We start from the raw sequence: 25581 nt of genomic DNA, 5'->3' as shown, positions 1-25581 counted from the left end.
AATTGTTGGCTCTGGGATTTGGAAAAATGAGGGGTGTATCTTGTTAAAACCTATGGTGGGTGAGTCTAGGACCAAGAGAGCATGGGCCTCAGAATAGAGTGACATTCATTTTGAGTGTAGATGAAGAGGAATTTCCTTAGCCAGAAAATGGTGAATCTGGGATTCATTACCACTTTGGTATTGGAGGCCAAGTCATTGTCTGTATTTAAGGCGAAGGTTGATTAAGGCAGGATGTGAATGTTATGGGGAGACAGTACGACAATGGGGTTAAGAGGGGAATGGATGAGCCATGATGGAATGCTAGAACAGACTTGATGGGCCAAATAACCTAATTCTTTTCCGATGTCTTACGGAATTTGTATTTTACTTCCGTTCTAGATTTCATGTAAGGTGTAAAAACAAACAGCATTGTAGACTTGTTCTGGTTAGACTTTTCGCCAGCAATGATCTTTGCAAACATTTTTTTGTGCATTTTTGTTCTATGTTTCAATTACTTCTGTTCATTACATATGTGAGGAACTGCCTATGGTGTGCAGAGATCTGCGCATTGCCTGGGAACCTTTCCAACACCTTGTGGGTTTTCCCATCACGTCACAAGGGTTTGGATAGATTTTGGAGGGGTACTCAACCTGTGCTATCAAGTTTGTTTTTTTGCTGATTTTTGGAATTGTGGTTTGCACTCCAGGATCCAAATAATGAATATAGATCTTTATCCTCCAATACCAATCTCGAGTGTTCAAATATTTGTTTTGCTAGTGCTAATCAAAACGACCATTCAGTGTTACACACAAAATGCTGGTGGAACACAGCAGGCCAGGCAGCATCTATAAGAAGTGCTGTCGACATTTCGGGCCGAGACCCTTCGTCCTGACAGCACTTCTCCCTATAGATGCTGCCTGGCCCACTGTGTTCCACCAGCATTTTGTGTGTGTTGCTTGAATTTCCAGCGTCTGCAGATTTCCTCGTGTTTGCCATTAAGTGTTACCCTGTTTTATTTAAACTTGGTCGTCTTTGTCCATGCTATCAATATCTCCTTTGCCTCATCTGTTTCAATTTGATTGAGCCTGTATGTGGCACCTTGCCTACAGGTTTCTGGAAGTCCCTGTAGACCTCATGACTGCATGAATACAGATGGTGTTAGGGGTGGATGTGGGGAGGGGGTGCAGAGGTAGGATTGAAGGGTCCGGTTCTGAGCTGTGTGACTTCAGGAACATCTAACAGTATCTCTTGCTTTGTGTTTTGAAATAATATCAATTAAATTAGTTAAATGTGATAACGGCCAGATGTTAGTTGAGGGTAGAAAATGTTTTATTTCAAATGGTCCCATGGGAGGTTTGTCTCTATTTGATGGTTTCTTTTCCTTTATTCTGGGGGGAGAAAATATCTTCTGAAAGGGGCATTGCATGTCAAGGTGGGTTTAGTGCATGATCTCTGATGTAGGACTTGCACATATAATCTTTTTGAGCACGGCTGTTAGTTAAATTTTTATCTTACATTTTTTTTCCTTTTTAAAATTAATCATGGGATTGCCTCTGGTGTTGGGTAAGCTATTTCCTTTAATACTTTGATGGATTGAAGATTCAAGTTGCTACTTGAATATTCCTTTAGAATGGAATTTTTCATTGTTTGAAGTACTGGATGGGAAATTATTCCTACTAGTTTAAAATCCTGCAATTCAAATTGAAGGGTTTCTCTTTCCAAATACAGTTTTTCCTCAATCAATTGAAATTCATTTCAAACCTGCCTCCTTAAATAGCAGTTACTCCTCGTGGAGCAGTAGGCTCGATGCATTAGAACTGCAATTACTTCATTCACCATCTTGGGAGAATGGGTATAATTCATGGAAAGATGCTTGAAATACTGTTGATTCTGGTTAATCGGGACAGCCACTTATTTAGGTCAACTTTTAAAGAACGATGCTAACCATGAAAATACAAAAATGAGAAAATCTACTGATGTGGAAAATCCAAGTAACACGCAAAATGCTGGAGAAATTCAGCAGAACAACCAGCATCTGTGGAAAAGAGTAAATAGTCGACGTTACGAGGTGAGACCCTTCATCAGGACAGATGTTTCTCACCTCACCTACCACTCTTCCCCCCCCCCCCCCCCCCCACCCATGGCCATGGCCTTCTGTTCTCTCCTAACAGATTTCCCCCTTCTCCAGCTTTTAACTCTTTTCACTGATCAACTTCCCAGCTTTTTACTTCATCTCTCTTCCCCTCCCCCCCTTCCCGGTTTCACCAATCACCTTGTGTTTCTCTCTCCCCTCCCCACATTTTAAATCTACTCCTCATCTTTTTCCCTCCAGTCCTGGCGAAGGGTTTGAGCCCGAATTGCTGACTGTACTCTTTTCCATAGATGCTGCCTGGCCTGCTGAGTTCCTCCAGCATTTTGTGTCTGTGTGTCTTGGATTTACAGTACTGTATCTGCAGATTTTTTTTCTCTTTGAGTTTCTAAATGGTGTCGGTTCTGTGTGGTTTGTGTTTGAAAAAGCAACAATTTATTTTGTCAGTGATGATTGGCAAGAAGCAAGTAGTAAGACAATTCAGGGCTCTTCTGCTCTCTGGTTTCAAGAATTGGGGCTTTGAGATGCTAAAGACGGCCAGAAGTGAAAATGAAATTATTTTCAGTACTTAAAGTTAGGAATGGCAAAGAATTTGTAGGTATAGACAATCACCTTGAATGTTAGAATGCAAATGAAAACTCAGATGATGCAATCGTCAGAAGTAATGTATGACGGCAGTCCATTATCTGAACGAGGTGTCTGACTGATTTTGTTCATTTACAATCAATCAAAAGAACATGACAGTGCACACCAGATCCTTCGATATGTGTTGGGAACAAATATAGTTTTGTAGTACTGTTGGGGTATTGGTAGTGTTCTAATTCTGTATTTCCTTTTAAATACAGAAAGTATTAGTGAATTAAAGTTTTTCAGACCTTTTTAACTATTTCTATGAAACTTTGGAAAATTGGTGCAGTCACTTAATTGGGCAAAAACATACTGGTCCTGATGCGACCCAATTGAAAGGAATCCACTGTATTTTATTTCCACTTCTTGAAGGTGTAGTGTGAATTCTTGACATAAAACACCATTTTTTTAATCTATTTTTCAACTGAATATTAAGCACCAAAGGCCTCTGCTGTTGCTTGATTTGCTGATTAGGAATATGGGTGAATAGATCCACCCCACTGAGAAGGGATATTTTTGAGGAGTAGAAGTGCAATTTTATTTTGCATTGCAAGGACATGGGGGGGGGGGGTGGTAGAGGAGCACAGTAGACTACTTTCACTGGTCTCCTCAAGCCTGCTCCACACTCAATATCATTACGGATTATCTATCCCCATGTCTTACCTCTTCACTCCCATTGCTCTTAATTTCCTTATTTAATTATCCTCCCCCCTTCAAAAAATTGCTACTTGCACTTTTAATAATGTGATCACCTAGACCCTCTGTGGGTTAGAGAATCCCAAAGATTTGCTGCCCTCCAAAAGGGGCTGTAGTGGGGAAATTCAATGCATCTTGGTTTTAAATGCTTGGTCACTTAATGTTTGAACAACCTTATTGATTTGCTATGAAGAACAGCCATGTATTACGAACCTTGTTGTTTTCAAGCAAAGTTATGACCAGTTAGTTGATCAAGCAGACCACATGAGATCCTGCTGTGTCTGTATATTAAGCTGTATGATACAGAAGCTGGTGTACAATCTCTTCAGTTTGCTATGAAGGAAGGGCTCTCCTTCAAAATGTCTTTCAATTAATGGCCAGAGAAGAGGTTGGATTATCAGGCACCATTTTCCCAAAGTCGTCTCTTCTAGCAGATTGGTTCTAAGAACTTCTTTGAAGCCTCCCTTTTTCAAATGACTTCCTGAAGTCTCGGAGAAGTTGAACTGTAGATGTTGGAAGTTGCTTTAGTCCAGTTGATGGCTTTGGTCACTGTGGCACTTGAAGTACTACAGTTGACCTGTTGAGTGTTGCCTCAAATTTCAGCTCAGCTTTTTGTATGTTTATTGACATACAGTACAGTTGGCCCTTTCGAGCCGCATAACACAGCAGCCCCCCAGTTTAAACTTGGCCTGATCATAGGACAATTTACAGTGATCAGTTAACTTATCTACCATTACAACTTTGGACTGTGGGGTGGCGGGGGGGGGGGACTGAAGCACCTAGAAGAGGGAGAATGTACAAACTCATTACAGGCAGTAGCAGGAATTGAACCCAAGTCACTGATACTGTAAAGCATTGTGCTAACCACTGCGCTACCCTGTTATCCCTGAAATTGTGGCAAGATTCACGCCAACTAGAATGTGGGAAAATGAGGGTATTTAAGAGCTTATATACAGAAGGGGGAGGTAGAATTGCTCAGGTGAGATGGCAGAAGCTGAGAACTTGCAGTGCTTTACCTAACAGATAAGGTAACATAAAATAATGTTTGAGCAAGCTCTACTTTTGATTTTCAACTGTATTTAAGATCCAACTTATTTTGTCATACATTTTAAATCTTCCCTTATTCCTTGTACTGTTTATGGGTGAGTTTTGTAGCTCTGGTGGGGTGGTATAAGTGGTTTATTGAAATAGTAGGTGGCTGCCACGTTGACATTTAACATTAGAACGGCTGTTTAGAAACACTGAAAGTGGCTGTTTCATTCTTACTGAGTAACTGCACACTTTGATAGCATTGCGGTGTCTCATCTTTCAGTTCCTGCAATGACTCAGGGTCTTGCTGTTCCTGAACTGGCCCTGGCCTCTTCCTTCACAGTTTGAATCAGGACCCTTCAGTAATTATTCAATGCTACAGGACTTCTTTATTGGATCTATTGTTTGTGGGGGTGTATAAGTTGTAAAAGTGTACCTGCCATTTTTCACTTATTAAAATGTGTTCAAATGAATATATCACTTGGTTTTCTACCTCAATCACCTGGGTTTGGTTATTAATTCAAATTAGGTGCTGGAACTCTAATCTAAAAGCAGGAAAATGGTCAACAGTTCAGGCCCAGTATTTGTGGAATGAGAAAAAGTTAATGTTTTAGTTCATTTCCAGAGGGACTGCGAATACTTGTTGCTTCCCATTCCACATGACCTATTGACCAATTTCTTGCAGCTAGCTACCTTGTCTTGATTTCTTTTGGTGTTCCTCCTTGGGTGTTGAGTTGGAGGGTGGCTTGTCTCTTAATCCCTGAGGCAGGGGTTAATATAGATTGCTGCTTCTCCACCTGAATATATCATCTCAACCAGTAAGTAATGGTGATCTCATGAGTAATGAAAAATAAATGGTATTTCTTTTTAGGTTTAGTATATTTAAAGTAATTGTTCAGTATTATTCAGCACGGGTTGTGAGTAACGTGATCTCTCACTAACAGCAGTGTAAAATGGCCACACTGCTGAGTGTTTATTAGTCAGTAGAAGTTTGGCATAATGCTAATAAGAAACAAGTGTGAATATTTTAAATTTGAGAAAAAGCTGTTGTCCGTGCATGTCAATTTTCTGTGGAATTCCTGTTCCTGTCTGTTGCCATATTGTGTTGTACCAATTTATTTCTCGCCTGTAGCTCAGTTTATCACAGATGTATATGTGTCACTACTTGTGACTTTACCAGCTGCTGCTTGCTGTAGTTTCAATGTTTATTTTAGTTATGCAAATTCCTTCATGTTTCATTTTTTTTCGGAGATTGGCTTAAAATTGACTTGATTTGCATTCCCTCAATTGAAGCAGGTTTCAAATCCATTCTGTTTCTACCCCCTCACCTGATTTTCGGCTTGTTTATCCGCACTATGTTTTGCCTGCGAGAATCTGGGATCCCATGTTTAGCACCATCTTGTGGGTGTGGATGTTTGGGCATGGAGGGGTTGGTCCCGAAAACTACCTCTTGGCAAAGCAACAGATTTTACTTTTGGCAGATGCTGTATTCTGTGGTCCTTGCTCACTCTTGCATCTCTGCCCTTCCACTGAGCAGTCTGATCTGCTGTTCCTGACTTGTATAATAAAGTATTACAAAAATACAAACCTGGCCAGTGTTGTAAATTGGTTTCATTATACAATCTTGCAACTTAACCTAGATATTTGAATAATACATCCCATAGTCCAGAGCATTGGCTCTCTGATTCAATACATGTGAGCTAAATGCTTCTGTTTAAACTAGGCATGTGTGCTTCAAAACAAAATCTTTAACACAGTTTTATTCTTGCAGTCCCTTCTATAGAAGCAAATTGGCAATTGTGCAGGCAGAAAATTGTCATATCCAATTTTGCCATCTATCTCCTAACCTCCCTCTAAATCTCTATGTGAACATTTGCATTTAATCGGATGTTTTCCACATTTGTAACTGTTAATTATGCTCTTGTTGAAGTATTACATATGCATTCATTTTACAGTTTCTAAGATGTCATGCACAGTATTAAAAGTTGCAGTGAGCTGGGAGGGTGTGTGGGAACTGGGACCCTGGTGAGTTTGGTGGTAGCCTGTATTCGTAAAATAATTGGTTATGTATTGTTTTCTAAGATTTCCCCTCGCGTCTCCCCACGCTCTCCTGGACCTTCTGCAGTTTGCCTTTTGCCACGATAAGTACGTCTACAGCTGATGCAATCTCACTGGCTCTCGACTCTGCCTTGGATCATCTGGACAGTAGCAGTATCTACGTCAGGCTGCTGTTTATTGATTACAGCTCGGCGTTCAACATTATACTCAGTAGTAATCAACAAGCTCCTAAACCTGGGCCTCTCTACATCCTTGCTTCTCCAGCTCTTTACCTATCCTACCCACCTGGTGTCACCTATCATTTCCTAGCTAATCCTTCTTCCCCTCCCCACCACCTCTTTAGTGTCTTCTCCCTTCCTTCCTAGGTCTGAAACATCGACTGTTTATTCATTTCAATAGGTGCTGCCTGATCTGAGTTCCAGCATTTTGCGTGTGGTGCACTAATTCCTAAAAGTACCATTTTTATTTTAGTACTATTGCTGTGACCTGTTAAACTAGAAATTTTGTTTCATTGTGAGTGAAATTGTGTTATATAATTGAGGATTACAAATACAGGTTAAGAACCCCTTATCTGAAATGCTCAAGACCAGAAGTATTTGGGAATATATAATGAGATAGTTTTGGATCACATTTTCAACTCTGAATTTGTGTGATACCAGTAATCAGTTTTTGTCGTACAGTTATTCATCAGACATGTACTTAACAGCTTTTTTAAAATATTGCACACCGTGTAACGAAACTGGATACAGGGTAACAAGAAACAGCACTGGCAGAATACCTGCAATGCCGTGTTTTGATTAAAAGGTTACAGTAGTTGTATTTTACTTTGGGTTTTACGTAAGGTATAAGAACAATCAGCATTGTAGGTTTGTTCTGGTGTTAGAATTTCATCAGCGATGATCTTCGCAAACTCATGAATTTCTCTCCTACTTCATAATCAGCAGAGGCAAGCAGCCTGCTGAATATTCAGTTACCTTAATTTTCAGTCTATCGTGATAGATCTTAGCTTGTTTCATGATCAGCGTACCATGTAGCAGCATATGTTCACTCAGCTGATGATAGACGATCAGGAACTTCATTTTTATTGCTTTATGCAGTGTTTTTTTCTATTTTTCATTACATGTGTGAGGTCACTTCTCGGAACTGTGTGTGGTGCAGAGAGACCTGTGCATCGTCTGGGAACTTTCCCAGCACCTTGTAGAATTCCGTATTTGTCAGTGCTTTAAAAAATGATCCAGATTTCGAATGTTTTCAGATTTTAGATAAAGGGTATTCGACCTATATTTCTTAAGCACCCCTCCATCTCTAGATGCTAACATATCCCTACTTGCATTTTCTGTTAACTCTCAAATGGCAAGTACTCTCACTAGCCTCGATGTTAACTGTGGTTCTGGTGCCTACTCCATATAAAGCATAGAAAACTGCAGAGGGACAATTCTCTGCAGTGAACTGTGAACCACATTTTGGTAACTAGGCTATAACTGCTTCAATGTTTAGTGTGTAAATATAGATGGGTTAGCTGGTGTGGGCCATCTGAGGTGAGGGGAAGGTAGCTTGATCCCTTACACGATATGCTCCTGGATGTAACAGTTCAAGTTGTCTGTTAACCAACATGCTCTTAGTTGACTATTCCCATCACTTCTGCAGATTAAAAAGCTGGCAGGCTGACGTGGGCAGGCTTCCACCTACAGGACGGACTTTCTGGCAACTGACCATTTAGCTGGTGAGTATTGTCTGCAATGATTTTATCTATTTATTGAGATACAGTGCCCTGCTGTCCCATCTTCCACCCCCCCCCCCCCCCGGCTCACTTGTGCCACACAACTGTAAACTCTTGAATGAGCACTCCCTCAGTTAGCCAAAGGGACTGCTACATCGTAGTGGGAGGGAAAAGAGTAGCAGCCGTCACTGGTGTTTTTAAGTTAGTAGTTTTAGGCGCATTAGCTTCAGTGCCTAGAGCTTGGGTTCCTTCAAATTATCACAGTAGACCCTACTTGGTGTGTGATCTCTAAGCAATCCAATACATGCTGAAAATCATCTTGTCTTAAGTTTTGTGCTGGAGCAAGGTACAGTACTATCAAAGCCTGCTGGAGATTGAGGCTAGACAAGGATAAGGGAAGCCTTATATAAACATTTACAGCACAGGAACACTACTTTTCCTGTGTTTTGCATTCCATCAGCTTTTGCCCTTTTTGTCTGGCTTTGAATTGTTCTTGCACTATTCTCTACTATTTTCTTTACTACCTTCTAGTGAGCTCAGATTTAGTTAAAGTTGTTGCCACCAAATTCCAATTTGTAATTTGAGTTTCTCATTAATGATTCCTACCTTTGGAGGAAGTGTCTTCTCCACATTTACTCTGCAGTTTGAAGGTACCTCTTAGGTCATCTCTTGGCCTCTTCATTAGGAAAAACTAATGAGTTGATTCTCCCACCCTAGTATAGGGCTTTTCTTTTGTAATGTCTCTAAATCCTCTTTTGCAACAGGTTTTGAGCTATCTGCATAACTGTGGTATAACAAAGATTCCATGTTAATTTTTTTGCCATTGTTGTTAACTGGTCTTATTTTAATAATTTTAATTAGCACTGCTACTTAGATTTTGGGGTGTTTCAACAAGCTACTTAACATTATTTCATGGATTGAGTGTGCTGGAATCCAATACTGGTGTAATGCCCGGATTTTCTAGATGTTGACCCTAGTAGGACAGTTTCACGTTTTGCCCGAGTTTAAAGGGGAACCAGGTAGATGAGTGAATTTTTCTTTCCACATAATTAAGCAATAAGGGAGCACAGGATCTGGGTGGGTGTGAATCATGTATTCACTCCTAAAGAGGAATAAGAGGCAACCATTTTGAAACGATTTCTGAGTTGGGTACTGGGAGGATGTTTCCCATACTGTGACTTTTAGGAATTGTGTTTCAGAATAAGGTATCACCTATTTAAGACTAGAATGATGAATGCCTCTCAAAGTCCCAGAAATTTGCAAATCTCCTCTTGGAACTGTGGAGTTGTTGAATACTGGCAAGCCCACACTTTAATTCCACTTCCCATTCTGTCAGGTCAGTCCATGGCTGCCTCTACTGCAGCAATGAGGCCATACATGGGTTGGAGGAGTATTCTGTCTGGGCAGCCTCCAACCTGATGGCATGAGCATTAAATTTGTGAACTTCTGGTAACTGTTCTCTCTGTCTCTCTTCTCACCACCCTCTGGTGCTCCTCCTCCTTCCCTTCCTTCCATGGTCTACCCTCTCCAATATCCAGTCCTTATCTCTTTCACCAATAAACTTCCCAGCTCTTACTTCACTGCCCCCCCTCCCAGTTTCATTTTTCAGCTAGCACTTTGTACTTCTTCCTCTTTTTCTTCCCCCCCCCCCCCCCCCAGACCTGATGAAGGGTCTCGGCCTCATTGTGCTTTTTTTCTGTAGTTTGCCTGAGAGTGAAGTTTCATGACTTAAACTTGGGGTTGCCTATATCTCCAGGTGGATATTGACAGATCTTTCCTAAACTGGAAGGAGTTTGGGATTGCTGAAAGTGGGGAGTGGTGTTCAGACAAAGGATGGGTCAGCTATGACCTAATTAAATGGCAGAGGTGGGGGGGGTGGTAAACTACCCTCACTTACTTCCTATTTCTTGGTTTGGCGAAAACTGTGCTAATACTCCCATCCTTTGCAGTGGCATACCCGGACCTCGTGTACGTGGGATTTCGACAATGAGCTCTGTAGCTGTATTGACACCTGAAAGCTTTGCTGAGCACAGAAGTGGCCTTGATGAACAACAGGTTCAAGGTCAGTGAACAGCTGTGTTTATTTTTTAGTATGAAGGGTTGCCAATTTCCTTGCTTTTCATCTGTACTGAGACTTTTTGATCTTGAGGGAGGGAAGTTGTTTCAACCTGGTTTACTTCTCACAAGTAGGGACGATTGCCTGTTGACCATCTTTTATCCAACTTCTCCAATTTTTTTTCTTACAAGCCATAAGACGATGTCTTTGGAACCTGCTAGCCCTCTTGATATGTATTAGTTTGGAATCAGGGTAACCGAATAGTTTCAATTATTCAAACTTTATCCTCTTAGCTGTAATGAATACATGGTGGGTGTCCATATTTCTTTGTACTTAAGAGAGGAATGGGAGATCTCTTGTCTAGTAAATGAAGCTACTGCCACTTGCAATATTTTAAATACAAAAATAATTGAGCATTTGGGTTGTAACATATTTCTGGACTTGAGCCATTGTCTAGTTCAGTTTCCAAATAAACATCAATGTTTTTCTCCCGCCTCTGGAAGGAGAGAACTTGGCTCCTGAGTGTACCTAGGAAGAATGAAGTTGTCTGGCTCCAGGCTACACTCCTTTTGGGTGAAATTAATAGCGGGCCAGGAGCTTGCTTCATGGCTTCAGCTGATACATAAACTAGAGCTGGCAAGAAACCTTGTCTAAAGCGTGAACAGTAATTGTGTTTGTGTTTGCATTGTCTTGTTGTAGTATGTTGTAAATAAGCTGACAGACTTCCACTAGACTCTGAGTAGCTAATAAATGAAACAAGTATTTCCAGGCCTGTTTTGACATCAAGCTGCTATTGGTTCTGCTGCTATATTTTTCACTTATTTCTGCCTTTTTAATGTTACTGTTCCTCAGCCCATCTATTGCCTGAACCAATAAGCAAGAGTCCATTGTATATGTATTTTTGGATTAAAATGTCAATTATGGTATTACTTTTCAAAAAAAAAATTGCAATGGTATAAAATGAACATGCAGTTTTAAAGTTATTTTTAACTGAATTTGACCACACAAAATTCTTCTTTGCCTATAGCAAATGTTGGCTCTGAGGATGAGACTGATTTGGTACCAACTTACAAGGAAGCATTTCCCCCTCTCCCTGAAAAAGCTACTTCTGTAGAGACTACAGCAGAACCATCTGGAGCATGGACCAAAATCCGACCACTCAAATCTTCTCTTATCACCCAGGTATGGCTGGTTGCATTTGACTTGTGTACGGAATGAAGTGTAAGATTTCCTGAGTGGAGGTAGCAAGTAGTAATGTGTAGAGAACTGATTTTTGCATTGGAAATTGAATGGGAGTAATAATGGTTCCATTCACACTTCCTGTGTTAAAACCTTGTTTGAGTTGTGAATATTTTGCTGAACTGATAATGAGTATTTGCTCAAACATAATCTTCTCTTTTCCCTATAGCGCAGGTTGGATTCAGATCTGCATTGCAGGATCGTGGTGGGGATGAAATGATAACCCTGTTATCTCTCCACAGATGCTGCTTGACTTGCTTAATATTTCCAGCATTTGTCTTTGTCTCTGCTCAAGAGTTACTATAATAAAGAAAAATGTTAGAAGCATTCAGCAGATGATTTAACCAAGTACACAGAGGCTGGGGGTAGTGATGATAATAGCAATGCCATTGGAAGAAAACATTGGTTCAATAACTTGCAAGAGAATGTTGGTAATTAAATGATTAAATTTGTTTGAATAGTAGTCAGAAATCCAAGAGAATTGTGAGCGTATATATTTTTTTAAAAAAGTAACAAGGGGATTAGCTTTTTGTAGATGCGTGACTGCAGGTGCTGTTTATCTGGCGCTCGCGCAATAGGGTGAAAATAAACTCAGTCGGTCAGGCAGCATCCGCAGAGAGAAATGACAGTTGATGTTTTGACTTTTTTTTGTTTTAACATTTTTAAGTTTTTGTTTTGTACCAGGTTTTTCATGTGCCATTGGAAGAACGCAAGTACAAAGAAATGAACCAATTTGGAGAAGGAGACCAGGCTAAGATCTGTCTGGATATCATGCAGAAGACGGGTGCGCACATCGAACTCTCATTGGCCAAGGACCAAGGTCTTTCCATCATGGTTTCTGGAAAGCTTGAAGCTGTCATGAAAGCAAGGAAGGAGATTGTTGCTAAGCTGCAGACTCAGGTAGGCAGTTTGTGGACTGCAGAGGACCAAGAGGGAATTTCCAAGCTCTTAGAGAGAAACAAAACTTGGCCTGGTACAGATGGAAGGGGAGAGATGTTGCATTTTTGTTATTTTTAAGGGATCTGGTCTGAGTATGCTGTACAAGTGTAAACATTCCTTGAGTAGAACAAGAGTGGATAACTGTTAATATGCGTTCATCAAATGTGACAGCCTAGATCTGTAAATGAACTCATTTTTTGTATGTAGAATTCCTGTCACACTTATAAAAAGGACTAGGCTGTTCAATTTTCAATTTCTAGTTTATTGCTATCACAAATCTTTGTTCATGGAATCTGATTATTTAAAAATGGTTTATCATTTAGATATTTTACTTGATACTTGGATTTTTGGTGTCACTGCTAGGTTGTTGTTTTTTGGCTGGTTAACAGTATTTGATTGACTGATTGTCCACTGCTTCAGGCCTCAGCAACAGTCACCATCCCCAAAGAACATCATCGTTTTGTGATTGGAAAAAGTGGTGAGAAACTGCAGGAGTTGGAACTAAAAACAGCAACTAAGATCCAGATTCCTCGTCCTGATGATCCCAGCAACCAGATTAAAATAACTGGCACAAAAGAAGGCATTGAGAAGGCACGCCATGAAATCTTGCTGATTTCTGCTGAACAGGTACACACAGAAGACTTTCTGTAACTGGTTTTTGGATGTTGTCCCAGGAGCTGGGTCAGTGTATACCTTGGAATAGGGCTGCTTGGCAAATCTGAGATGCTGTCCTTCTATATCTTTTGGCATCACTTTCTGCAGCCATGGTCATGGGGCAATCATATTCTGTGCCCTCTGCCACTGACAATGTGTCTGATGCAATTAAATGGCACTTGGTGAAACCTCTTCTCTATTTTCATTCCTATATGAATTGTTTCTTTTGATTTAAATTGCATCTATGGGCATTTTGTCCACTTGCAAATTCCATCTGTGTCTCTTTAAATTTGTCTCTTTAGATTTTAAACCCAATTTATTTCAATTTTCTTTCTATCAAACCTGCAGTGGTTGCTCATGGTGGTAGTAGTTTGTAGCACCATGTCCTTCAGTATAGAAAGAAGGCAGTCCGTTTGAAACGGACGTGTGGAAAGGTTGCTGTAGAGGCTTGTCTAAAGACATCTCCTTTCTCAGTAGCCTGTCACTTTCTCAGAAACTTGTAGCTAAGAGCTTTATATGATACAGTTCTCCTTCTCAGCACCACCAAAGGATAGATAAGTTCTTTGATTGGGGGTGGGTGGGGGAGAGGAAGTCTTTCCATTGCCAGGTCCCATTCCATTGAGTCTATAAATAGGTGATTCAGAGTAGTGTTAGTACTGACTCCTTTTAACAGAGTCCAATTCTGGAAAAAGCTGCTGCTTTTAGCCCTGGTTTTGCTGCTGAACTCTCCGTTTCCTACAGGATAAGCGTGCAGTCGAAAGGATCAACATTGAGAAAGTATATCACCCGTTTATTGCCGGACCCTATAATAAGACTGCTGGGGAGCTGATGCAGGAGACTGGGACTCGAATCAATATCCCACCACCAAGTGTTATGAAAAATGAGATTGTCATCACCGGAGAGAAAGAACAGGTTGCACAAGCTGTTAACCGCATCAAGAGGATCTATGAGGATAAGGTAAAAAGGGTCTATCATGAGATGCATACTGCCTGACAAAGCTTTCCTTGCTCAAAGTTGACTTGGCACTTCTGTGGGACGTGCTGGTCAAGGTTGTGACCTGACTTGGTGTAATGCAACAGAGACTGCCCTTCATATTCTCTCATGCTCCATGGAGAATGGATGTGGTGAGAGGGGATTTAAATGGAAAGTTTAAAACAATGAAATATTTCTTTTGATATGAAGATTGGAACGCGAGTGTGTATAGCAATGACGTTAACCAATACTATGTTGCACATCATGAAGGCTATTCCTATAATGAACACAGATTTCTGGAAATGCTGAGCAAGCCTGGCCATTTTTAACTGACTTAATGTGCTTTGTCACTTCCCTCCAGCTTGTGTTGCTTGACCTTCCAAAAGATTCCAGGACAGTGATGTTTGCTTTCTGCTCTACCCAAACACAATTTAATTGGCACGAGTTTTAATTTAGCTACTTCATCTCTAATTGTCTTTTACACTTCCGATTCCCCAATAAACACATCCTTTTTCCCCACCAACACTAGACAGAGGTGATGTTCGGTTCATCACAGCTGAAATCGGGCAACTTGTTGCATTCTAAGATTAAGTTGTGTTTTTGTTGCACAAGAATATACTGAGAGGTTCTTGGTGGGATAAGCTTAAATCTATTATTTTCTTTCAGAAAAGCAAAACCACAACAATTGCAGTGGAGGTGAAAAAATCACAACACAAGTATGTTATTGGACCCAAAGGCAACTCATTGCAGGAGATCTTGGAACGGACTGGAGTATCGGTCGAAATCCCACCCTCTGATAGCAACTCTGAAACTGTCATCCTTCGTGGCGAGCCTGATAAACTTGGACAGGCTCTCACCGAAGTCTATGCTAAAGTAAGCAAATTACAGTTGAGATGATCTTCAGACTACATTTCATAAAGATAGAAATTTGTCCATCTTGACATTTTATTTAAACAGCTTTTCAAATCAAATAACACTCTGGAGCATCTTGCTTTCATTGGTAGCTCTTAAATATGATCCAGTATAACTTGGGTTGAATACTAGTACGTTTCTATGTTCTCTTGTAGGTAGAAGTTAACGCTGACATTTCATTAAATGGTCTTGTAGAATACACCTTCTGGCACAGACTAGATGGGTGGAAATGCCTGCTTCTGTTCTATAGTGCTCCATGGCTCTGACTAATGATTAAAATGGATGTTTCCAATCTTCTAAACAAATTGTTTCCCATGTCAACAAACATTTGAGTGGCTGGTCTTTTTAATGATTGCTCAAATCCACCCTAAAAGCTGTCTGCTCACCTGTAGTCCTTGTTTGCTTTTCTTGGTAAAGGGTTGGCAGCAGTTTTCTGCTAATGACTGCCCATCACCCAGCATTCATCCTGTTATTCTGTCGATCTGCACCACAGAAAGCAGCCTCCCCTCCATAAACACTGCGCGCACTTCTCACTGCTTCAGTAAAGCTGCCCCCCCCCACCCCAGCTCATTCACTCTTCTACCCTCTCCCATCGGACAGAATTTACAAAAGCCTGATACACATACCATCAGGCTCTGACAACTTCTGTCCCGCTGCTTTCAAATTGTTGAACATTTTCTGTATTATAAAGTGGACTGTTGGCCTCACAATCTACCTGGTCATAGCTCTGCATCTTGTTTGTCTGCACTGCACTTTCTGCATTCTGTTAGTGTTTTCCTGTATTCTATCTCATTGTACTATGATGAAATGGATGGCATACAAAATAAAATTGTTCACTGTACCTTGGTACATATGACAATAATAAACCATTTTACTAATTTTGAAGTAGACAGCGCTTCCCACCATTTTCTGAACTCTCAAAACCTAACACTTGTTATCTAGATGTTTTCTTGAGCAGGTTTTCCTTGGGAGAGCAGGAGTGGGGGGGGGGGGGGGGGGGAGGGATGCACAATTCTTTTGGGGGGTGGAATTGGTTACTTGGTCAAACAGCAATCTTTCCTTGTGCTGTGGATTTGGGAAGGGAGGAGAATCAGAGACCTAACCAGTGACAGTATGTTCACTTTGGGCTATGTAAGATTAACTTGTTCCTTCTGCACAAGGTATTTCCAGAAATGATCTCCTCTCTGTTTTTCTGATGGAAGAGGAGGAAAGTGCAGAAAATTTCCCTCTTTGAGACGATCTGACAAGCTCTAAAATAATCAACATCCGACACCAATTAGCTCTGATCTTTCACCTTGTCAATTTTGATGGCTGCCTCTTGCAGTACTGAAGATCTATTGTGCCATTTGCATATTATTTCATTCGCTGTTCCTTTTCTGTCCGACTGTACCTTATCAACTTAAACTCAATGTACTCTGTGTTCAAATATCAAGCCTCTCTGGATTTCTGTGCCTGGGGATGGGATGCTCTCGGTCAAAGTGGTTTATGGTGGTATCAATTTTTTTAGTAATCTGACGGTGAAGGCTGTGCCACAGGAGTCCCATTCTTTATGACCACCTTAGCTTTTTTCCATAATGTGTGCTTTGACTTCTGTTTTTTTGATATTGGACAAATTTTAATAGTGTAGAAGTATCGGTCCCAAGTTCCAATGACGTCTATATGAAAAACTGCATTATTATTTCAGTACTTAACAAAACTGAAAGGGTTCAGACACAAAGCTACTGTGTATGATGAGATGGCTGATATTTTCTCTTTTTTTTTAAGGCAAATAGTTTTACGGTAGCGAGTGTTTCTGCCCCGTCTTGGCTGCATCGCTTCATAATTGGGAAGAAAGGTCAGAACCTGAGTCGCATCACACAGCAAATGCCAAAGGTACAGAAAGCGTGACTATGCCAGGAATTTGTATAATTGCCAATATTCACTTGGTTGCATATGTTTAATGGGTACTTTGTTCTAATCTTTTGTATATTATAAAATTCATTTCACTTTTTACATTGACTTTGGAATATTGCAGCTTCTGTACCTCAATGTTCAAAGTGAGTAGTTGTGTGTTTTCCATTCCCTGAACTGGAAGATGAATGTGACTTTTGTTCTTGTACATAGAGGAGGTTTCTCAAATGGGTTGTTTTCACTGAAGATTCATTTTATTCTGTGTTTTCATTGTCAATCCTGGTGCAGGTATATATTGAATTCACTGATGGTGAGGATAAGATTTGTCTGGAAGGCCCAACCAAGGAGGTGCAGCAAGTCCAACAGCAAATTGAAATTGTTGTGCAGGACCTGGTGAGTATTGGATTAAAAACAGCTTTGAAATTTACTGAGTATCTTTTGAGCAAGCTTTTATATATTGGTTACTGGGGAGTCTTAATAACTGATATTTGCATATTTATGGTTTTTAAAATTGTATTTTATGGCCTATATTTTAAAGAGTAATCATTTTGGAGAAAGACAGTCGAATCACTGTGCTCATTTAGAGTTCAAGGGATTTATGAAATACTGGTAACCATTGCAAATGTATTGATTAGATAGTTATCAGAAGGTTGAACCAGAGGCATATGTCAAACTGAGGTAATGGAAAAATCCCACAGCAAATGATCAATACAAAGGTCTGTATTGTGGTCATGCTTTGCTAACAAAGATCATAGACCTTTATAGACCAAAAGGCTGCACTGTCATTTCGAACCACGTGTAGAGGCTAGGCTCAAGCAGGTGCTGTCCTGATTAGACGGCACTGCTGAGTGAATGATCCATTCTGGACTCTTTACCAGAAATTGGTCTTCTAATAGCTTAATTAATTGCACTTGATCAAGAAGTGCCTCTGTGCTGAAAGCATGAAGTACCCCTGACAATAGTGTAGCCTCTGCTATTTGTATCACTAGACAAGCTAGTTTAATTTGGTTACAGAATTGCTCTTGTCCAATAAAATGGAAGCTCCCAACTGCAAAAAGATGGTAATTGGTCAAATAGAGTTACCCATGTCTGCCTACTCTCAATTGGGCTTGTGGTGGAAAATGTCTTTGGTGTTGCCAAGTGCACTTGTTCACTATTACTCCACTTTGGTTCCATAGGGACTTGTCTCTACACATGACAAAGAATCAGGAAATTGGCTGCTTGCAACATTTGCCCAAGTGTATCATTAAACAGCCCTAGTGGAAGTTAACTCGAATCTAGAGAACTGACTATTGGTGGCTAAGCCAAATTGTCTTGACACTCAGACATTGCCCTAACTTTCAGTCCTCTGCCCTAACATCTTTCAATTCATCTATGACTTCAGGAGTGGATATATCTGCTTCTGCAGTAACACCTGAAGAATAAGTTTAGGATGGTAGGGTGACTTTACTGACTTGTTGGGTTAACGAATGTTGCATGAGGTTTTGCAGTGTGGACAAGTCTGTAGATGTGCTTTTATGGCTTTAATTTTGTAGCTTGCGATACAATTGCATTTAATGTTGTATGACATGGGACGGAATTAGGCCATTCAGCCCATTTAGTTTTCTCCACCATTTCATCGTGGCTGATCCATTTTCCCTATCAACCCCATTCTCCTGCCTTCTCTAACCTTCTAATGCCCTTGCAAATCATTAACATCTGCTTTAAATATACCCAATGACGAGGCCTCTACGGTGTCCAGGGCAATGAATTCCACAGATTCACCACCCTCTGGCTAATGAAATTCCTCATCTCTGCTCTAAAGAGATGTCCTTGTATTCTGAGGCTGTGCTCTCTAGCCCTAGACTCCCCACAATATGAAACATTCTCTCCATGTCAACTCTATGTAGGCCTTTCAGTATTCAATAGATTTCAATGACATCCTTCACACCCCTGACCATCCATTCTAAAGTCCAGTGAATATAGGCCCAGAGCCATGGAATGCTCCTCATATGTTAACTCTGGAATAATTCTCATGAACCACTTCTGGACTCTCTCCAATGCCAGTGTTGGGACTGATTGAAATCACCGGAGAGACACTAAAGAAGTCTTTATTCTCATAACAAACATGCATTCTTTTGGAGAGACTCATGGTAGAGTCTCTCAAACTCAAAAGTACATCACATTTTTTTATATGCCGTTAGATGTTTCAATAATTACAATGACATTGTCAACCCAGCATATTGAAGTAAGACAATGCTTCCTTTAAATTGCAAATCTATGGTAGGAGACACCTGAATGGTTAAATGACTTGGCCAGGACAAACAATTTGCAAATTTCTCTGAACTTGCCTACAATGATGCAAATTACTGAAAGACATGGGTGTCTGGATTGATCCAGGCCAATTAGCACAACCCCATTGTCTTAATATTTGGCTTATTATAAATTTCAGGTTAATCGTATGGACTACACTGAGTTGACAATTGATCCCAAATTTCACCGTCATCTAATTGGAAAGAATGGAGCAAACAGTAAGTATCCAGAAGCAAAAGTGAACAATTCTTGTTCAAATTAAATTAAAATAGATGAAAATGAATATCAGGAAGTGTTTAGTGGATTGTCTTAAATTATCATTATCTCTAATTGGCACTTTGTGCTTCAGTTATGTTAAGGAGTTGTATTCCTCCACATCTGGTGAGATTTCCTCTTGATCCACAGGTGTATGTGAGAGAAAATGGGTGGGGGAGGGAAAGCTAGACAGACTGGCATGTCTGACCTGAAGTGATAGTCTAGAAATTTGTAAAAGCAAGTAGCCTGAAGAAATTTTGTGTTTTTGGTGTAGAGGATAAATCAGCAAGGGGGAAAACTGCACTGGAACTGCGACCTGTACAGAAGAGAAAATATGCAGACTTGACGTGGCAGGTTGGATAAACAATGAACTGCTTGCCCCTGGCTTTACAATATTTGAATGCCGGTGTCTGATTGCAATTCCTGGTGTGTGTTCTCCTCACAACTGAAAACCAGGTCTGAGAAAACTGAAGGAGAATTTCAGTCTGACAATAAGTTATTACCTCTCATTAAAACACTAAATAAGACCTGAGCTTTAAGCAAACTGCTATTATGTGGACCTACACTCTGTAATTGTTTTCTTTGGGCTTTCTTTTCAAGTAAATCGCATCAAGGATCAGTATAAGGTCTTGGTGCGAATCCCTCCTGATAATGAGAAAAGCAACTTGATCCGAATTGAAGGTGATCCACAGGGGGTTCAAGATGCTAAGAAAGAGCTGTTGGAACTTGCATCCAGAATGGTGAGCAGTGGAGAATGAAAAGATGTGCTTCGGACTGACTATTAAAAGTATAATCTCGGTTCTGCTGGCTCCATGTGGTTAATGGTGGCTCTTTTTTTCAGCATCGAGTTCTGATAAAACAAAGTTGCAAGCTTCCTATATGTGAAATGTTGCATGATGGTAAATTGCATCTAACCCACCCTCTTCTAATGGTGGTTGATGTGCATGCATGCATTATTTGGACAGAGCTCTGGCTTTAAAGAAATTATTTTGCAGATCTATAGAGTTGCTAAGGCTATTAAAGATGCATTTTTATTCACCTGGCTAAGAGCTCTTGCATTTAAAACTTGACTAGATCAAATTCTGAAAGCCTCTGTGCCTTAACTGACTGGAGAAATTGTTGAGAGGTTTGAATGCAGTTAAGATGAGTGTGACTGTACACAAATAGTTTTTAAAATAACTTGAAAGATTGTGCTTACTGAGAATTGGGAATTCCTGGTACACTTTGCATGTTCTAGATTCCTACAAGGTAACTAAAGTTGCCTCTATTTTGGTCAGTATGGGTAAAGCATTAAAATGTTGATTTCTTATGCTAGCTCCCATATAGTTGGAACAAGAAATCATTTGAACTCTTGATTTGGGATGGGGAACATAGAATCCATTTTATTTTACAGCTCCAGCTCGGAGCAGCCATCAAATCTACATTGGCAAGTGCCAATCATGTAACTAGGTTTTTTTTCTTCCAGCTTTAAGTACAGTTGAATGCAGCAATTGATTTCTGATTGCTTTATTGATCCACAGGAAAATGAGCGCACCAAGGATTTGATCATCGAGCATCGTTTCCACCGTACAATCATTGGCCAGAAGGGGGAGAAGGTCAAGGAGATCCGCGACAAGTTCCCTGAAGTAATCAATGCTGGCAGTAGCTTTTTCTTTTTTTTCCTCTCTCATGACGTGTCCACTTCCATTCCTCTTGTTAAAATTCCTATGTTAACTGTGGAGGTACAGAAGCATCAGGGCTAGGGCTGGCAGAATGGGGGAACAGCTTCTTCCCTCGCGCCAGGAGACTAATGAAAACCCTGTTACCACAGAGGTCTTGTCACTGGGACAGCAAACTGTTTGCCTGTGCTGCGCTTTGCTACATGAATTTTGAATTATATTTTTAACTTTTGGTATAATATTTTGGTTTGTGTGTGTTATGTGGATGCACTGTGGTCCGGAGGAACGCTGTTTTATTTGGTTGTGCATGTAATTGCAGTCAGATGACAAACTTTTAACTTGAACTGTATGTATCCCAAACTCTTTCAGGTCATAATTAATTTCCCAGATCCGAATCAAAAGAGTGATATAGTGCAGCTGCGTGGTCCCAAAAATGAAGTGGAGAAGTGTGCCAAGTTTCTGAACAAAATTGTAGCTGAACTTGTAAGTGCTGGCTTGAACCAAATGAGTTTTAAGAGTAAGAAGAACATGTAGGAAATGATGCCATTTCTGTAATGCAAAGTGCAGTGATAAAACTTGGGTTTGCACAAAGTTAGATATTGAAATGGACATTCTGTTCTGCAGTTCTTGGGTTGGGATAAAGGTGGGTGAGTATAGTATGATTTTTTTTCATTACTTCATCAGAATTGTGTGCTGAAGTAGATGACTAATCACAATGTATTTGCTGTAGATCTACAAATATTGCAGGAAAGTAACTGAGCCATCAATCTTGTGACTGGCAGTTAAAAAAAAATAGAACTCTGGCTGTTCCTAGTTGTATACTATTGGATGCTGTGGCTTTTAAAATTAAGTACTTTCATTTATGTTGAGGGGAAGCTACAGGTGTATTGTTAGTTAAAATTGTGGGTTGGGAGCAGTAGGGCAATACCTTCATATTAACACTGTGATTTGTATTTGCCTTTCAATTTAGGTGGAAAATAGTTATTCAGTCTCTGTGCCTATTTTCAAGCAGTTCCACAAAAACATCATTGGGAAGGGAGGAGCAAACATCAAGAAGGTATGAACTTGCTGACATTGCTTATTTACTGATTTTCTAAGTTGGGTATTCACTGCTCTTAGAACAATATGCATGGCCAGGAAGAGCTGATTAAATATATTACCTAATGATGAACATTGGGATTGTTCTCATTAACTTATTTCATACCCACACCCTTTTATTCATTCAAAACGTTAGAAATAGAGGGAATTGTAGACCAAGTATATTGAAAGCAGAATATCCCACAAGTGGACGTTAGGCCAAAGGGTCTGTTTCCATACTGTATTACCACTCTATCAGCATAACTGCAGGTATTGCATTGATACTTGAGAGCCTCAGTCACTGCCTATACATTTAGTTCAATGTCATTTTGAGCATTCTGTAACTAGTAAATCAATTTGCTTTTTCCTTGTCAGATTCCTGTGTATGTAGTACTTGAATTTTTAGCACAAAGATTCCATGTCTGTTTTCTTCGCAACATTCCTATGGAATCTTTCCACTGTGTTGTTATTGCTAGATAAAGGCCCTGGTGAGTGGACAGTGTACCTAATTAGACATGATAGAAAAATCCAAGATTTGTGTTTGGATTATTCTGTCATTATGACAGTGCAGTTGATGCTATGCTTATGAAGCCTGGTTAATGACCAGTTGCACGGTAGAAATGCTTGCTGTAGCTACCAGAAGCCAACTTTTCTCACACTCTCATCAGCATTAGCAGCTCAGAAATGCTGGAGGAACTCGGCAGGTCAGGCAGCATCTTTGCAGGGAAATGGACAGTCGGCGTTTTGGGCTGCGACCCTTCGTCTGGACTGGAAAGAAGGTGGCAGAAACCAGAGTAAGGCGAAGTACAAGCTAGCAGGTGATAGTTAACCAGGTGAGTGGGAAGGTGAATGGACGAGGGGTATTATACGAAAAACTAGGAGGTGTGTCTTCTACCTCCCAACATCTCACATCAGAATTTGGTTTGGCATCACTGGCATATGTTAAGTTTGTTAACTTAGTGGCAGCAGTACAATGCAGTACATGATATTATAGAAAAATAAATCAATTACAGTGTGTGTGTATGTGTTTGTGTTCTATGTCCATTCAGGAATCAGATGGAGAGGGGAAGAAATGACCCTCTCCTACCCACCAACTTCTCCACTCACCTGGTCTACTTATCACCTGCCAGCTTGTCCCCCCCCCCCCGACCTTTTTTCTTTTGACATTGATCTGTTTGCAAATGCATAAGAGAGCATTGGAAGTGACCTGATATTTAGAAGTTAATGAACTTGGCTTTCGACAGTGCAAGTAGATTGTCATTTGTTCTGGCTGGGGTATATGGGCCATAGGATGATGGAAATGGAGGTAAAGGGGTAAAAGTTGCATCTCTTGTGTGGGAAGAGAAGAGACATGGGTTTGAACAGGCAATGTTTGTGGTGCTGGTATGGAATAAATATTTGATTTATGCTATCCTTTCCTGATGTACATCCTATTTTGGATTTGTTTGGCAAAGTTCTTGATGGTGACACAGCAGACAGAAATATTAAGATTTCCCGAAGTTGAGTACAATATTAGCCTTCTGTGTCTGGTGCTTCAGTGAAATATTTTTGTTATTATTCAGTTCATTTCCCTGGGCTACTTCAGTTATAACCTTAGTGGAGAAGAATATTATTGCTACTGTTTTTGGATATGTGGCCATGTTTTGGATATCCTCATTTGTCTTTTGGAGGCTGCTGCTGACAAAGTGAACATTTTGTAACTAATTATTTCATATTTGTATAGCATTCTTGATTGGAGTGATGATTTTTGCCTTTTAATTGAATTGTCTAGCTTCCTCTCCACCCCCACTTCACTTGTCTGCTGATTTGTAATTTACTGTATCTGTCATCTCTGCCTTTGCTATTTTCTGAATGGACTAACAAATGTAACTACCCACACTGATGTTCTTTGCCATTTAATATCCTGATTCCACTTGGTTGTGGCAGCTCTTTGTTTACATGTCCAGTATCTCAGATTTCCCCAAAACTAAGCTTGGTCATGTAGCGATTACCCAGGTGGACTGAGGAGAAGGAGTTAGATATTCTTAAGTCTCCTTGGAGGCTGGAGGTGGGGTGGCTTGTGAAGAACTGGCTCATGAGCGGAGTGAAGGAATTTCTAGTCCAGGTGGGAAATATAAAGTCCAGTTTAAGCAGTAAAAGAAGCCTACCATCTTGCTACCCACCCACCCATCCTGTTGTCCTACACCTTCTGCTCTATGGAAGAAGGTGCTTGTGGGTCCAATATTGGCTTTGTCAGCCACCTCAGACCCTCGAATCAGACTGTAAGTTCATTGTCTCTTATCCTGACAGACAGATCTGGGGTAGTTTGGCATATGAAAGGATCAATGGTTTTGTAGCCCATGCAAGTACCATTTACATAAGCTGCTTCTTAATTCTCTTTCCAGTTTAATATTCTATAGATTTCCACCTCTTCACACTTACTTGAAAAGTACTTAAGTGACTGATTTTCAACAGTCCAAGAAAAGAGATCTTCAGTAGTGTTCAGTGTCACACAATGTGATTCATTTGCAGAGAAGGATGAGTTCTTGCATTGGTTGAAGGCTTATTGTTGAGTAATGTTCCTTTTTGGTGGGTCTAGAGCCAGATATTTCCTATTACTGTCTTTTGGAAGTAAGAATTATTAACATCTCTGCCTTGGCAACAAGTGAAATTAAAAAAAATCTTAACATTCGTGTATAATCCATATATCAAAGGTTTCAAGGAATTGGGGCTGCAAATCTTTTTCTCTGGATTTATTTTTATGAAAGTGTTTAAGTATCTGGTAAAGACGGACTTTTAGCTAATTATAATTTGTGACGCCCCCCCCCACCCCCATCCATGATAACAGCTACTAACTTTCATATCACCAACTCAAAATGACGATGGCATCTGTCAGCGTATTACATATTCTTTTCCTTGAATTATTTCCAGATTCGTGAAGAAACTACTACAAAGATTGATCTGCCAGCAGAGAACAGCAACTCTGAGATGATCATTATCACAGGAAAGAAATCCAATTGTGAAGCAGCTCGTTCCAGGATTCTGGCTATCCAGAAGGAACTGGTAGGGGTCACTTCCAGTTAGTCTGCAAATTAAGGTTCTTGGAGAGGAGTTTTAGATACTCTTCCTGTATAATTTTCATGACTTCTGCTGCCCTATAGCATCAAATTTTACTAAGCTGTTTGAAGCAGTAGGTTCCTGTCCACTATTCATTTTGTCATTTTACTTGGGCTGTTGGAAGGGATGGAGTTGAAAGATCAGAAAATATTGTACTACTTTCCAACTTGGAGGAAAAATTATATTCAAGCTATTGTTGTAATAGAAGTTGATGTTGTACAGCATAGGAACTAGCTTTTCAGTTCTGTTTGTCCTGGCCATCAAGCATCCTTTTTATTCTTTCCCTTTCCTTTTTCTCCAAATCCCCACCACAATTCATGTAAATGTTCTCCACGTACTTGGG

General features: G+C 40.2%; 1 protein-coding gene across 2 annotated transcripts in view; it reads left to right on the top strand.

Moving 5' to 3' along the window:
* The window catches only part of hdlbpa (high density lipoprotein binding protein a), a 51435-nt gene that overhangs the window by 6815 nt on the left and 19039 nt on the right, over positions 1-25581 (top strand). Inside the window, exons 2-17 of one of the 2 annotated variants that reach the window (XM_059950928.1) lie at positions 6503-6691; positions 8126-8201; positions 10148-10260; positions 11282-11436; positions 12178-12393; positions 12853-13059; positions 13828-14043; positions 14725-14931; positions 16735-16842; positions 17149-17253; positions 19292-19370; positions 20008-20147; positions 20928-21032; positions 21435-21548; positions 22036-22122; positions 25053-25184. In XM_059950928.1, the coding sequence (XP_059806911.1) occupies positions 10185-10260; positions 11282-11436; positions 12178-12393; positions 12853-13059; positions 13828-14043; positions 14725-14931; positions 16735-16842; positions 17149-17253; positions 19292-19370; positions 20008-20147; positions 20928-21032; positions 21435-21548; positions 22036-22122; positions 25053-25184 (1947 nt within the window). In that variant the 5' untranslated portion in view covers positions 6503-6691; positions 8126-8201; positions 10148-10184. The remainder of the gene's footprint in view (positions 1-6502; positions 6692-8125; positions 8202-10147; positions 10261-11281; positions 11437-12177; positions 12394-12852; positions 13060-13827; positions 14044-14724; positions 14932-16734; positions 16843-17148; positions 17254-19291; positions 19371-20007; positions 20148-20927; positions 21033-21434; positions 21549-22035; positions 22123-25052; positions 25185-25581) is intronic. The other variant, XM_059950919.1, reaches the window with a different exon arrangement.

This window comes from Hypanus sabinus, chromosome 2 (genome assembly GCF_030144855.1).
Source record: "Hypanus sabinus isolate sHypSab1 chromosome 2, sHypSab1.hap1, whole genome shotgun sequence".
Classification (NCBI taxonomy): domain Eukaryota; kingdom Metazoa; phylum Chordata; class Chondrichthyes; order Myliobatiformes; family Dasyatidae; genus Hypanus; species Hypanus sabinus.
Note: the sequence above shows the minus strand (reverse complement) of the source record. Positions and strands in the feature narration are given on the sequence as shown.